The sequence below is a fragment of the Lipotes vexillifer genome, unplaced genomic scaffold (genome assembly GCF_000442215.2).
Source record: "Lipotes vexillifer unplaced genomic scaffold, Lipotes_vexillifer_v1.1 scaffold1124, whole genome shotgun sequence".
In the NCBI taxonomy this organism is placed as follows: domain Eukaryota; kingdom Metazoa; phylum Chordata; class Mammalia; order Artiodactyla; family Lipotidae; genus Lipotes; species Lipotes vexillifer.
The window spans coordinates 297,285-313,485 of NW_006774211.1; the positions used below are offsets into that span (position 1 = coordinate 297,285).

The following is a 16,201-nucleotide window of genomic DNA, read 5'->3' on the forward strand; positions in this document are numbered from 1 at the left end:
AGGAATGCTGCCCCAGGCCTCTGACAAAACAACCTGCCATCATCTGCCTTTCTCAGAGCCCACTGTGGAGCTGACCCAGGGCCCAGGGATGAAGTGGGTGAGCCCTAGGCTCTATGTCTCATAGAGAGGCTCCCAAGGTCCAACAACTGGGCTCATTTGCACTCCTGTTCCTCTCAGAACACTTTAAAAATAACGGGCAGGAAGGGGAGGCACCAGTCTTGTCTTTGTAGCCCAAGAGTGAAGGCAGGAAAGGTGTGTGGTAAGTCCTGAGGTTGATCTGTGTGGTTGATAGGTTCTGATCAGACCATATGGGGAGCGACCTCGGGTGGAGTTCTGGGTGCGCCACTTTTAAGAGGGATGCTGGTAAATGTGACAGCCGCAAGAAAGCAAGAAGCATGAGCGGGATACACTCAAAACTGTGGAGGGAAATTTTAGTTTGGAGAAGACAAAACCAAGGGTGACTGCCATCTCCAAACACTCAGTGGCACCCTTGCCCAGGAGGAAGTGTCCTTCTCTAAGGTTCCCTAGGAAAAAGCCAGGTGTAAGGGATGGACATTTGAGGGACACTGATTTTGGCTGAACAAAAATTAACCTTTATGAATAGGCAGCTTTGTGAGACTGTGAGCTCCCTGTCACTCATGTGTGTACTCAAAGTACAGGCTGATGACCCCATCAGGATAATAAGAGTCACTCCAAGATCTGATGGACTTTGGACTACATTATTATTAATTATTGGCCTTTAAAAATTCACTTATGATTAAAACATTTTCATTTAAATGTATAGAATAGTTGAAAGAATGAAAACAGTACAAAGAACACCTGTATACCCTTTACCCACATCCATCCCCTGTCAACACCGTACCCTTCTGCTTTTATTATCTGCACTTTCTCACTTTCTCTCCCTCTTAAACTAGATGATTTTTAGGGTCCCTTCGTCTACTGGGAGTTATGATTTTCGGCTTCTTTCCAGGTAATGGGATTTTAGAAAAATTGGGATCCTGTCGTCAGCGCTCTTCACAGAACTTAGAGTAAAATCTGAACTCTGCGTACCGTGACCCTCAGGGCCCTGTAGAGTCTGACCCTGACTGGCCCCCTGGCCTCATCCTCCTTTTGATTGCCCCATGCAGCCACATTGGTTTTCCTTTTCTTCCTCATCCATGCTAAGCTCATTTCTGACTCAGGGGCGCTGCGCCTGCCTTCACTGTTCCTCACTGGCTTTCCCATGGCTGGGCCCTAAGAATGCTCCCTGATCCCCCAAAACCCCTCCCTCCCCATCCACTGTAAGTTACTCTATCACATGCCTCATGTCACCTCTTATCACTACCTGGAAAAATCTGGTTTACGTCTTCATTTGCCTGCCTTTTGTCTGTCACCCCGCAGAATGTAAGTGCTGTTGAGAACAGGGCCTTGTCTACACCTTGCTTGTTACCCTGTCTTCAGTGCGTGCACAGGACAGAAAACACAAAAGTTATTTGAGGAATGAATAAATAAAAGAACAACTGGGTCCAAGAACATCTATCTAGTCAAAAGACATGTTAGTACAGGATGGGTGTTAACATTTGACAACCTACACAAGACAGAAAGTGCCTAACAAACTCTAGAAAGGTAAAGAGCCACATCTTTATCCGGTGGAGTATGTTCTAAGTCACAGGAGGTTTAGGGAAAAGTTCCCCCAGAGGGTGCCCCATCCAGAAGAAGATGTGGACCCTTCTCAGAAGCCAATGTGTCTTGTGCCACCATCTGTTCGAAAAGACTACCATAAAGATGGAAATTGTGCAAGTGATCCTGGAGCGAACTCCTCCTAGGTTGTTGAAACAGGAAAGACTAAGGGGATGTGTTGGGGGTGGAGGGTTATTTCCACATCTGCATGCCCATGAAACTAACTGAGATTGCCTCAATTCTTTCAGAAATGGAGGGTGAAAACTTTACCATGTTGAGATTTCTTTCAAAGCAGCTCACAGATAATTCTACAGCGGTGCTTGGGAGAGATTGCTTTTTCATGTGTTTCTTTTTCTAGGATCTCTCTTGCTCTATTAGAAAGTGGTTTACCAACCTCCAAATGGTCCATCAAATTGGAGATGTACATGTGATTCCATTAAAGAGGCCTGAGTCTTTCCCTCATATATCCATTTCCTGTCAGGTCTAATTATTGGTGATTACCTTGAGCACTGGATATTTGCTCTGGGTGAGTTTAGAGGCTTCTGAACTTGAAATTGGCCTCCTTCTCAACCACAGAAGAAATGTCTAACATCACCTACTGTGGAAGTGACTACAAGTCACAAGACCTGGAGAAAATGGAATAAACCAGCCCCAGGAAAATTCGTTTTAAAAGCTTCGGTTAATTCACTTGGTAAGCAAGAGAAGCTATTTAACAGAGAAAAGAAATTTTCCACTTCACCGGTGAGGGAAAATGCTAGCTTTTAAAGTTTTAAAAGGAAAATATCTTAAAATTAAATTACTATCCCTAAGTCTAGCTATATGACAGTATATGTAATGGATAAGACAACAGACTGCAGAGGCAAACTTCCTGGGGTTTGGATCCCAGCTCTGTAACATAGCTGCTGTGTGACTCTGGGCGAGATAATTTACCTCTCTGCTCTGTGCCTCAGTTTGTCCATCTATATAATATAAACATCTTAATAGTACAATACTTAGCTCACAAGGATTTTAGGATTAATTGAGTTAACACGAGTAAAGGGCTTACAGCAATACCTAGCACATTAAGCACTACTGAAGTGTTTGCTATTATGTCTTCTCTCTTGCCCCATCTCCAATTAAAAAAAAAAAAAAAGAAGAAAGAAAATCTTGTATCTACAAAGTATCTTCGGATACATCACCTAATTTTGATCCTAACAGTAGCCTGGCAACATTGGCAGAACAAGTTTCTTTTTTATTTTATAGATAATGAGTCACAGGCTCAGGGTCGTATAACCGATAGATGTCTGAATGCTGACTCAGACGGAGGTCTTCCGACTCTGATGCCGGGGGCCCGTCCACTGCGTCTGCTGCCCTTGTCACTGATCACAGAGGTTTAACTTTGAACCTGGTGATGCCTTTTAAGGAGGCACATCCTGACAAGCCTTATGGCCAAAGCCTCTGTTAACCCCATAGATACTAGAGTACATTTGAAGTAAGAAAAATTTTGTTTAAATGGAGGTAAATGAAAACTTTTATTTGAACTTAAAACTATCTTCTGTGATGTTTCTGACCCAAACATTGAAGCATTACTTTCACTCATACAAAAAAAAAAAAAAAAAAAAAAAAAAAAAAAAACAGAGATAAACAAACCTAGATAGACTAATTATTTTCCCCATCTCATCTAAACAAAATGTTGAAAGAAAACAAACGGCCCAAGAGAAAAGTAAATTAGCTTTGCACAGTCCTTTCAGTTCGAAAGGCTGCATAGGTAAGGATGATCTATTTATTTTCAAACACAATACACATAATTCTAGGGTTATCTTAAGTCTTCCATCATCCGTGGTTCTCAGGATTCTAGTTACCATCAGAGGTCCAGCTTTGGCAAGGTTAATGGTGATGCCTTAGAGTAATTACTTGGAAAAATAATAAACATCATTTCACAGTTTAATGCTATGGTATCATTCCCATCAATAGCCTTTTTTATTTTCATTTTTGCCCATCACAGAGAGAAAAGCAGGGAGGCTTAATTTGATTTACAGAGGGAAAAGCAACCCTGAATGTACTTTTTTTGTCAAGGGTCGGGGGTGTGCAGGGAGAAAAGGTCAGCCAGCTGGTTTTCATCTATACGCCATAATTCTCTGTTTAGTTTACACTATTAAACTCCAAAGCTTTGCTTTAATCTTAACTGTTACAGTATGCCTTACTGCAGATTCTATCATGTCGCATCCCTGATAGGGTTTCAGACTTTGGCAAAGCACCATCCCCCAAGCTGGTCCTTGCCATATGGGTAGTAAATGCATCCAACATTTTTTCATTGGCGCCTGCATCATTATGTTTTGTCACCAATGGTTTCTCGGGTTTGCAGTAAATTGCTGCGTATACTGTGGTTTGGAGCTGCCGCTATGATCGCCTACATTTATTTGTAAACAGCTGAGTCCTCATTAGGGCCTCCCTGTCCGGTTAGTCTTTGGAGGATGATCTAACATCTGTTTGTTGAGGGTCGGGGGTAAGTGGAGAAGCCATAAAAAAAAAGAAAACAGAAAGCAGGAGCAACCAATGTGAGGGGGAAGGGATGCCAGGAGGAGTCCCCCCACACTCTAAAAGGCAGGATAAGGAGAAGAGGTGGGGAGCAAAACTTACCTGATCTGTCTTCGTTTTGCGAATCACATCTTCGGCACAGTTCTGGGATGGTCTTGAGTGACGTGACTGAATACTGAATGGGAAGCCAGAGGAGGAAAAAGTGTAAAGTAGCAATTCAAAATAAGAGCATTACATTCACTCAATTGGCCAGAAAATCAAAACACAAGAAGTGATACTTGAGTACAACACATATCTCTAGAAAGTCTATCTAATTTTACCTTAAATGGGCTGCTTCGTGATCTGGCAGCATCCCAGACTCTACCTATAAGCATGTAAGTAGATGCAGATTAAAAAGAGGGCTGGACAGTCCTTTAACAAATAAGGTGGGGTGTATCCAGCAGACATTCTATCTCTCCTGCTACTTGTAGAAGATGGAAGGATTTTCTGTCCTTGACATTTTCCAGAAGATGGCCATAATATTTGCATTCTGAATCCTAAGAGTGAATCTATGTGTGGAAAAAAAAAAAAAAAAAAAAACAAAAAAAAAATCATTCAGACCAACAAAATAATACAATGTTACTAGTCAAAACATTATTCAGATGAGCCAAATAACATAATAAAATAACTTGATATAGTACATATAAGGACTTCTTCCATCCTACAAATAAAGAAAATATTTTTTTCATAAAAATGAAAAGTTATAGATACATGAAAAAGGCGACCTAAAAACTGTAAAAAAAAAAAAAAAAAAAGCCAAGAGGAGGAGCCCCCAGCTTCCTGCAGCATCCAGGGCAGCCAGGAGCTATATCTCCTGGACTACAGAAATGTCCCTAATGTTGCTACTTGCCACAAATTTTACTGTAATCTCCATGGGAAATACCAGGATAATGCTATGAAAAGTGAGAAGAACATGGTTCTCTGTTTGAAAGCTCATCTGTTTCATGGATAGGTTAGTCTGAATTGAAAGAAACCACCTTGCAGGCTCAGTCCCAGCACCAACTCAGGGGCCGGCTATCAGGATAACAAATTATGATCAAATTTGATCCCAATCAAGCTTTCTTTGGAGAAGGGTGTTTTAAAATAAAATAAATAGGATGAACTCTGCCTTTAATCAAAGGCCAAGTCAGGTCCTGTCTTCAATCATACTTTAATTCATAAAATACAGCTTTCTAAAAATATTTTGCTCTGTACCTTTATGAAACAATGCTCTTATGTAAATGAGCATGGATTCTGAATGACTTCACTGTTACAAAAGTGGAAAGGGGATTGAGGAAAAACATTTAATCTAAAAGAAAAATGATCATGGGAAACTCATTAGGATTATTCTAGCATTACAAGTGAGGAATGTGTAATTAGGACACATTTGTCAATACGAAGGTGCTTTAGTTAGCTTGATGTTGACAGATGAAGCGAAGTGTCTACATTGAGACCGTCCCACATGCCCCACCCCCGTGTTTTCCACCCAGCATCAGGACAGCAAGACAGAGGGAGGCGCAGTTGGACCTACTGTCAGTTCACCAATTGCACATCACAAACAAATTAAATTTCCAGTACTTCCAAGTGAAAAATGAAATCTCAGATGACTAATTAGAGAAATTACTCTTACCTGTCTGATGCAATAACATCCTGTTTATGTCAGCCATTCCTCAGAGACTAAACGTGCTTTAGCAAAACGCATTCACATACTCGAGGGCGGGAGAACTGCCTCTTAAGCCAAAAATGAACTCCAAGGATTTTATTCCCTTTTTATATTATGCTCTTTGGGAGCGGGGGGCGGGTAACATAGGTATAGAAGGCATTTTTCTTGTTCCTAATAAGTTACCTTATGTTTCTGGCCAAGTACAAACTCTCTAAGGAAATCTGGTAGCTTCTTGAGACCAGCTGGTACAGGTTAAATAATTACACAGTTTGTAATTCAAGTAAAATTGGGCCTTTTGTTTTGGTTGCCATGTGCCCCATGAAAGCACCCTTTGGCAAAGTCTTACCTTCGTTCCTTTTTTTTCTTTCCTTTTCTTCCAAGGCAAAATTTTAGAAAGAGGAAATTTCAGATTGATTGTGCTTAAATATAGTTAATGATAAGTTCAGTAAGTTGCTCAGTGGGCTTAATGATATGTATTTGACTAAACCGGGTATGCTGCTATCTGCATTTCCAGCCACATGCATCCTGTCACCTCCCACCCCAAAGTCAGACATGTCACAATCTACAATTTATTAGCTTCACCTTCAGCTCCTCCAATGTGACCTCAAAGGTCCACAGTATGCAATCACTTTTAATTTGATGAGGTTTAAATTTGAACAACCCAGGCTGCCTGGTTGGTGTAGGGACTGAGCTCCAGGCAGAGACTAGCCTGGCCGAGCGCCATCCGCTGCCTCAACCTGCATCACACCTGGCAGCTCTGCCTCTTGATCCATGGTCACACAGGAAGCCACTTCTGTGCGAGCATTCATGTTAGTAATTTGGGAATAATGCCACTGAAGAAAAAGTCAGGTGCTGCTCCTCGTCAGGGAAATAAAAAGTATAATAATCTAAGAAAAAGATGATGTGTAGGCCAGAAAATCAAAGTTTTGGATAACTGTAAGGGTATATGGAATGTCAAATTCAACAATGACTCCAGTCTACACTGTGAACAAATCTACCATTCTTTACAAGGACACACAAGAAAAAGAAATTAATTTGTAGATTTCTTTCAGCAAGTACACTGCTCTTTGCATAGAAGATAAAGCTTAAGAGAGCGCTGTATAGATGGTTAAGTTGTGATATGAAGCGATACAGTGGAAACACACAATTCACAAAACGAACACACAAAAAGTTTTCATATCTGCAAATCTGGGAATAAGCAAATGATCCAGGAAGTCTTTCACAAGTGCATTGTGATACCATCTGGGAGCTGAAAGAGAAGACTTCCCAGGCCTTCATTCCAGTTCACAGGACAGATGGCCTTTTATAAGGAGCTGTTAGGTCGCCAGCCCACTGCATTCTCAGGACAATGGCCAGCTCCCAGGGTAGCAACTACTGTTATTTTCACCTTAACAGAACAAAGACCCATGTACCTTCCCTGTCTCTTGGTCCCAACCCAAGCCTTTATATTCTGCTCCCTTGATTCCTGTTATCCTTGGGTGATAAGAGAGGAGAGGGGCTTGCAGATGGCTGAGAAGTATTATATTTCCTACCTCTATGTTGCTCTCTAATTTATTCTTTTTCTAAACATCTTTCAGTGGAAACACCCTTTTTGATCCAAACTTCTTTTCCACTCCTCCATCATGCCTCAAGAATAGCCCCTGCCAAAGGTTGAACAGTTGTCTCTGCTTCTTCAATGTCCCTGTGCATTCAAAGTTCAGCTCCCCTTCAGTTCCTTTACTTGGGGGCCTCCTTGCCTGCAATGCCTTCCTCCGGCCAGGCAAATGCCACTGCTCTGCAAGGCCAGCTTGAGTTCTGCATTTTCTGTGAAACCCTGGCTGATTGCTTCAGCCCTTACTGACCTCTTTTTTTAAAAAAATTAATTAATTAAATTTTTAATTGAAGTATAGTTGATTTACAATGTTGTGTTAATTACTGCTTACAGCAAAGGGACTCAGTTATACACACACACACACACACACACACACACACACACACATTCTTTTTCATATTCCTTTTTTTTTTTTTTTAAGAGGAAAGAAATTTATTCCCTCACAATTCTGGAGGCTAGAACTCCAAAGTCAAAGTGTCTATAGGGCCATTCTCCCTCTGAGGGCACTAGGTAAGAAGGTTTCCTTGCCTCTTCTAGCTTTGGGTGGTTGTCAGCAATCCTTGGTTTTCCTTGACTTGTAGACACACCAGTCCAATCTCTGCCTCTATCATCACATGGCATTCTCCCTGGGTATCTGTGTCTAAATTTTCCTCTTTTTTTTTTTTTTTTAATTGGAGTATAGTTGCTTACAATGTTGTGTTAGTTTTTGCTGTGCAGCAAAGTGAATCGCCACACATATACATATATCCCCTCTTCCTCGGATTTCCTTCCCATTTAGGTCACCACAGAGCACTGAGTAGAGTTCCCTGTGCTATCATATTCTTTTCCATTATGGTTTATCACAGGATATTGAATACAGTTCCCTGTGCTGTACAGTACGACCTTGTTGTTTATCCATTCTCTATACACCAGTTTGCATCTGCTAACCCCAAACTCCCACTCCTCCCTCTCCCACACCCCATCCCCTTGGCAACCACCAGTCTGTTCCCTAGGTCCATGATTCTGTTTCTGTTTCATAGATAGGTTCATTTGTGTCACATTTTAGATGGATGCAACTAGAGATTATCATGCTAAGTGAAGTAAGTCAGAAAGAGAAAGACTCTTTTCTGCCCTTGATAAAAAAGCACCTTGCCTTGTGAAAGACAAGGCAAGGTGTTGTTCCCTTGGGCTGTGCTGGCTTCCACAAGTGCCTAACGGAAAGGATGATATCCTTGACTTGTACATATGCATGGCACACAATGACTTATTAACTATTCGACTGAAATACTAAGCTGTACACACATTTGATTCATCCCTGGGCATAATATTATAGACGGTCAAAGGAGTTTTTTCATATTTAGGTCATAAGTGGCAATTTCTTCCACGCTTCCACACTTGCTCTAAAATTAATTAGCTTTCTAAAATGCAAATTTGACTAGGGTGCTTCTCTATTTCAGATCTTTCAGTGGCTCTGCACTGCCTGTAGGAGAAAGGCCACATGCCTTAGCATGGCACGTGCAGCCCTCCACAAGCTCAGACATCTCTCCCCACAGTCTTCTTCCTTTTTTTGAATCTGCTGTTCTTCATCTATTTAAAAATCTTTATCCAAGTATAATTGATAAACTTTAAAGAAACTTCACATATTTAAAGTGTACCGTTTAATGTGTCAGCATATGTTTACACCTATAAAATTATCACAATCAATATAATGAACTTATCTATCAGTTCCTACAATTTCCTTGTGCTTCCTTGTAATTCCTCTTCTCTACTCCTCCATGACATTTTTTCCATCCTCAGGCTACTTTAGTAACAGTAAATTTCTTGTGGCTCCGCCACTGTATCTTCTCTGAGCCTCCCAGATGGAACTTATCTCAGCTTCCAAAGTGTGGTGTCCAGACCAGTGGCATTAACACCATCTAAGAACTTTGTCAGGGGGTCTTCCAGGAAGATGGCGGAAGAGTAAGACGCGGAGATCACCTTCCTCCCCACAGATACACCAGAAATACATCTACACATGGAACAACTACTACAGAACACCTACTGAATGCTGGCAGAAGACCTCAGACCTCCCAAAAGGCAAGAAACGCCCCCACGTACCTGGGTAGGGCAAAAGAAAAAAGAATAAACAGAGACAAAAGGATAGGGACGGGTCCTGCACCAGTGGGAGGGAGGTGTGAAGGAGGAAAAGTATCCACACACTAGGAAGCCCCTCCCTACCCCCCCGGCCTGAGTGAGCCAGAGCCCCCGAATCAGCAGCTCCTTTAACCCCATCCTGTCTGAGCAAAGAACAGACACCCTCTGGCGAAATACACGCACAGGCGGGGCCAAAACCAAAGCTGAGCCCCTGGGAGCTGTGAGAACAAAGAAGAGAAAAGGAAATCTCTCCCAGCAGCCGCAGAAGCAGTGGATTAAAGCTCCACAATCAACTTGATGTACCCTGCATCTGTGGAATACATGAATAGACAACGAATCATCCCAAATTAAGGAGGTGGACTTTGAGAGCAAGATTTATTATTCTTTCCTCTTTTCCTTTTTTTGTGTGTATGTGTATGCTTCTGTGTGAGATTTTGTCTGTATAGCTTTGCTTCCACCATTTGTCCGAGGGTTCTATCTATCCATCTTTTTTTTTTTTTCTTAATAATTACTCTTTATTTTAAAAACCTTATTTTATTTTACTTTATCTTCGTTCTTTCTTTCCTGCCTTCCCTCCTTTAGACAACGAATCATCCCAAATCGAGGAGGTGGACTTTGAGAGCAAGATTTATGATTTTTTCCTCTTTTCCTCTTTTTGTGAGTGTGTATGTGTATGCTTCTGTGTGAGATTTTGTCTGTATAGCTTTGCTTCCACCATTTGTTCCAGGGTTCTATCCATCCGTTTTTTTGGTTTTTGTTTTTTTTTCCTCTTATTTTTTTATTTTAACAACGTTATTATACTTTATCTTACTTTATTTTATTTTACTTTATCTTCCTTCTTTCTTTTTTTCTTCCTTCCCTCCTTCCTTCCTTGCTCCCTCCCTCCCTCCTTTCTTTCTTTCTTTCTACTTCTACTAATTCTTTCTTTCTACTTTTTCTCCCTTTTATTCTGAGCCATGTGGATGAAAGGCTCTTGGTGCTGCAGCCAGGAGTTAGTGCTGTGCCTCTGAGGTGGGAGAGCCAACTTCAGGACACTGGTCCACAAGAGACCTCAACAGCTGCACATAACATCAAACGGCGAAAATCTCCCAGAGATCTCCATCTCAACACCAGCACCCAGCTTCACTCAACGACCAGCAAGCTACAGTGCTGGACACCCTATGCCAAACAACTAGCAAGACAGGAACACAACCCCACCCATTAGCAGAGAGGCCGCCCAAAATCGTAGTAAGTCGACAGACACCCCAAAACACACCACCAGACGTGGACCTGCCCACCAGAAAGACAAGATCCAGCCTCAACCACCAGAACACAGGCACTAATCCCCTCCACCAGGAAGCCTACACAACCCACTGAACCAACCTTAGCCACTGGGGACAGACACCAAAAACAACAGGAACTACGAACCTGCAGCCTGCAAAAAGGAGACCCCAAACACAGTAAGTTAAGCAAAACGAAAAGACAGAAAAACACACAGCAGATGAGGGAGCAAGATAAAAACCAACCAGACCTAACAAATGAAGAGGAAATAGGCAGTCTACCTGAAAAAGAATTCAGAATAATGATAGTAAAGATGATCCAAAATCTTGGAAATAGAATGGACAAAATGCAAGAAACATTTAACAAGGACCTAGAAGAAATAAAGATGAAACAAACAATGATGAACAGCACAATAAGTGAAATGAAAAATACTCTAGATGGTATCAATAGCAGAATAACTGAGGCAGAAGAACGGATAAGTGACCTGGAAGATAAAATAGTGGAAATAACTACTGCAGAGCAGAATAGAGAGAAAAGAATGAAAAGAACTGAGGACAGTCTCAGAGACCTCTGGGACAACATTAAACGCACCAACATTCGAATTATAGGGGTTCCAGAAGAAGAAGAGAAAAAGAAAGGGACTGAGAAAATATTTGAAGAGATTATAGCTGAAAACTTCCCTAATATGGGAAAGGAAATCGTTAATCAAGTCCAGGAAGCACAGAGAGTCCCATACAGGATAAATCCAAGGAGAAATACGCCAAGACACATATTAATCAAACTGTCAAAACTTAAATACAAAGAAAACATATTAAAAGCAGCAAGGGAAAAACAACAAATAACACACAAGGGAATCCCCATAAGGTTAACAGCTGATCTCTCAGCAGAAACTCTGCAAGCCAGAAGGGAGTGGCAGGACATACTGAAAGTGATGAAGGAGAAAAACCTGCAACCAAGATTACTCTACCCAGCAAGGATCTCATTCAGATTTGATGGAGAAATTAAAACCTTTACAGACAAGCAAAAGCTGAGAGAGTTCAGCACCAACAAACCAGCTCTACAACAACTGCTAAAGGAATTTCTCTACGCAAGAAACACAAGAGAAGGAAAAGACCTACAATAATGAACCCAAAACAATTAAGAAAATGGGAATAGGAACATACATATCGATAATTACCTTAAATGTAAATGGACTAAATGCTCCCACCAAAAGACACAGATTGGCTGAATGGATACAAAAACAAGACGCATATATTTGCTGTCTACAAGAGACCCACTTCAGACCTAGAGACACATACAGACTGAAAGTAAGGGGATGGAAAAAGGTATTTCATGCAAATGGAAACCAAAAGAAAGCTGGAGTAGCAATTCTCATATCAGACAAAATAGACTTTAAAATAAAGACTATTAGAAGAGACAAAGAAGGACACTACATAATGATCAAGGGATCGATCCAAGAAGAAGATATAACAATTGTAAATATTTATGCACCCAACGTAGGAGCACCTCAATACATAAGGCAAATACTAACAGCCATAAAAGGGGAAATCGACAGTAACACATTCATAGTAGGGGACTTTAACACCCCACTTTCACCAATAGACAGATCATCCAAAATGAAGATAAATAAGGAAACCCAAGCTTTAAATGATACATTAAACAAGATGGACTTAACTGATATTTATAGGACATTCCATCCAAAAACAACAGAATACACATTTTTCTCTAGTGCTCATGGAACATTCTCCAGGATAGATCATATCTTGGGTCACAAATCAAGCCTTGGTAAATTTAAGAGAATTGAAATTGTATCAAGTATCTTTTCCGAACACAACGCTATGAGACTAGATATCTGTAAAAAATACAAACACATGGAGGCTAAACAATACACTACTTAATAACAAAGTGATCACTGAAGAAATCAAAGAGGGAATCAAAAAATACCTAGAAACAAATGACAATGGAGACACAACCAGAAAAAGCAGTTCTAAGAGGGAAGTTTATAGCAATACAATCCTACCTTAAGAAACCGGAAACAACTCGAATAAACAACCTAACCTTGCACCTAAAGCAATTAGAGAAAGAAGAACAAAAAAACCCCAAAGTTAGCAGAAGGAAAGAAATCATAAAAATCACATCAGAAATAAATGAAAAAGAAATGAAAAAGAAATGAAGGAAACGACAGCAAAGATCAATAAAGCTAAAAGCTGGTTCTTTGAGAAGATAAACAAAACTGATAAACCATTAGCCAGACTCATCAAGAAAAAAAGGGAGAAGACTCAAATCAATAGAATCAGAAATGAAAAAGGAGAAGTAACAGCTGACACTGCAGAAATACAAAGGGTCGTGAGAGACTACTACAAGCAACTCTATGCCAATAAAATGGACAACCTGGAAGAAATGGACAAATTCTTAGAAAGGCACAACCTGCCAAGACTGAATCAGGAAGAAATAGAAAATATGAACAGACCAATCACAAGCACTGAAATCGAAACTGTGATGAAAAATCTTCCAACAAACAAAAGCCCTGGACCAGATGGCTTCACAGGCGAACTCTATCAAACATTTAGAGAAGAGCTAACACCTGCCCTTCTCAAACTCTTCCAAAATATAGCAGAGGGAGGAACACTCCCAAACTCATTCTACGAGGCCACCATCACCCTGATTCAAAACCAGACAAGGATGTCACAAAGAAAGAAAACTACAGGCCAATATCACTGATGAACATAGATGCAAAAATCCTCAACAAAATACTAGCAAACAGAATGCAACAGCACATTTAACGGATCATACACCATGATCAAGTGGGGTTTATTCCAGGAATGCAAGGATTCTTCAATATACGCAAATCAATCAACGTGATACACCATATTAACAAATTGAAGGAAAAAAACAATATGATCATCCTCAGTAGATGCAGAGAATGCTTTTGACAAAATTCAACACCCATTTATGATAAAAACCCTGCAGAAAGTAGGCATAGAGGGAACTTTCCTCAACATAATAAAGGCCATATATGACAAACCCACAGCCAACATTGTCCTTAATGGTGAAAAACTGAAAGCATTTCCACTAAGATCAGGAAAAAGACAAGGTTGCCCACTCTCACCACTCTTATTCAACATAGTTTTGGAAGTTTTAGCCACAGCAATCAGAGAAGAGGAGGAAATAAAAGGAATCCAAATCGGAAAAGAAGTAAAGCTGTCACTACTTGCAGATGACATGATACTATACATAGAGAATCCCAAAGATGCTACCAGAAAACTACTAGAGGAGCTAATCAATGAATTTGGTAAAGTAGCAGGATACAAAATTAATGCACAGAAATCTCTGGCATTCCTATATACTAACGATGAAAAATCTGAAAGTGAAATCAAGAAAACACTCCCATTTACCATTGCAACAAAAAGAATAAAATATCTAGGAATAAACCTACCTAAGGAGACAAAAGACCTGTATGCAGAAAATTATAAGACACTGATGAAAGAAATTAAAGATGATACAAACAGATGGAGAGATATACCATGTTCTTGGATTGGAAGAATCAACATTGTGAAAATGACTCTACTCCCCAAAGCAATCTATAGATTCAATGCAATCCCTATCAAACTACCACTGGCATTTTTCACAGAACTAGAACAAAAAATTTCACAATTTGTATGGAAACACAAAAGACCCCGAATAGCCAAAGCAATCTTGAGAACAAAAAATGGAGCTGGAGGAATCAGGCTGCCTGACTTCAGACTATACTACAAAGCTACAGTAATCAAGACAGTATGGTACTGGCACAAAAACAGAAAGATAGATCAATGGAATAGGATAGAAAGCCCAGAGATAAACCCATGCACATATGGTCACCTTATCTTTGATAAAGGTGGCAGGAACGTACAGTGGAGAAAGGACAGCCTCTTCAATAAGTGGTGCTGGGAAAACTGGACAGGTACATGTAAAAGTATGAGATTAGATCACTCCCTAACACCATACACAAAAATAAGCTCAAAATGGATTAAAGACCTAAATGTAAGGCCAGAAACTATCAAACTCTTAGAGGAAAACATAGGCAGAACACTCTATGACATAAATCACAGCAAGATCCTTCTTGACCCATCTCCTAGAGTAATGGAGATAAAAACAAAAATAAACAAATGGGACCTAATGAAACTTCAAAGCTTTTGCACAGCAAAGGAAACCATAAACAAGACCAAAAGACAGCCCTCAGAATGGGAGAAAATATTTGCAAATGAATCAACTGACAAAGGATTAATCTCTAAAATTTACAGGCAGCTCATGCAGCTCAATAACAAAAAAATAAACAACCCAATCCAAAAATGGGCAGAAGACCTAAATAGACATTTCTCCAAAGAAGATATACAGACTGCCAACAAACACATGAAAGAATGCTCAACATCATTAATCATTAGAGAAATGCAAATCAAAACTACAATGAGATATCATCTCACACCAGTCAGAATGGCCATCATCAAAAAATCTAGAAACAATAAATGCTGGAGAGGGTGTGGAGAAAAGGGAACACTCTTGCACTGCTGGTGGGAATGTGAATTGGTTCAGCCACTATGGAGAACAGTATGGAGGTTCCTTAAAAAACTACAAATAGAACTACCATATGACCCAGCAATCCCACTACTAGGTATATACCCTGAGGAAACCAGAATTCAGAAAGAGTCATGTACCAAAATGTTCATTGCAGCTCTATTTACAATAGCCCGGAGATGGAAACAACCTAAGTGCCCGTCGTCGGATGAATGGATAAAGAAGATGTGGCACATATATACAATGGAATATTACTCAGCCATAAAAAGATTATACTCCAGCAAAGGTGTTAAAAAAAGAACTCGTCTGCCAATGCAGGGGACATGGGTTCGAGCCCTGGTCTGGGAAGATCCCACGTGCTGCGGGGCAACTAAGCCTGCAAGCCACAACTACTGAAGCCTGCGCACCTAGAGCCCACGCTCCACCACAAGAGAAGCCACCGCAATGAGAAGCCCGTGCTTCTCATCACAAAGACCCAATGCAGCCAAAAATAAATAATAAATTAATGAATTTAAAAAAAAAAAAAAAGAACTTTGCTAGGAATTCACATTCTTGGGCCTCATCCCAGAAACTTTAAGGGCAGGGCCCAGCAATCTGTGTTTTCACAAACCATTCAGGTGATTCTGATGCATAGCTAAGTTCAAGAACCACTGCTCTTTATTTCCTTATCTTGGGCATATGTCCATTAAAGAATCCATCATGTGACATTTCATCTATATGTTTACATAATTTCTTTCTCTGCTTCCTGAGGGTGTGGACAATATTTTATTTACCAAAGAAACTAGGTACTTGTTGAACTGAATGAATTCTCCTATGTAGCCCATGATTTG

The 16,201-nt window shown here is 40.3% G+C and overlaps 1 protein-coding gene across 3 annotated transcripts in view; it reads right to left on the reverse strand.

The window, feature by feature from the left end:
* Positions 1-16,201, reverse strand: part of SNCAIP (synuclein alpha interacting protein) — a 156,678-nt gene that overhangs the window by 56,708 nt on the left and 83,769 nt on the right. For all 3 annotated transcript variants that reach the window (XM_007449034.1, XM_007449036.1, XM_007449035.1), the window contains one exon: positions 4,279-4,351. In XM_007449034.1, coding sequence (XP_007449096.1) covers positions 4,279-4,351 — 73 coding nt within the window. The remainder of the gene's footprint in view (positions 1-4,278; positions 4,352-16,201) is intronic.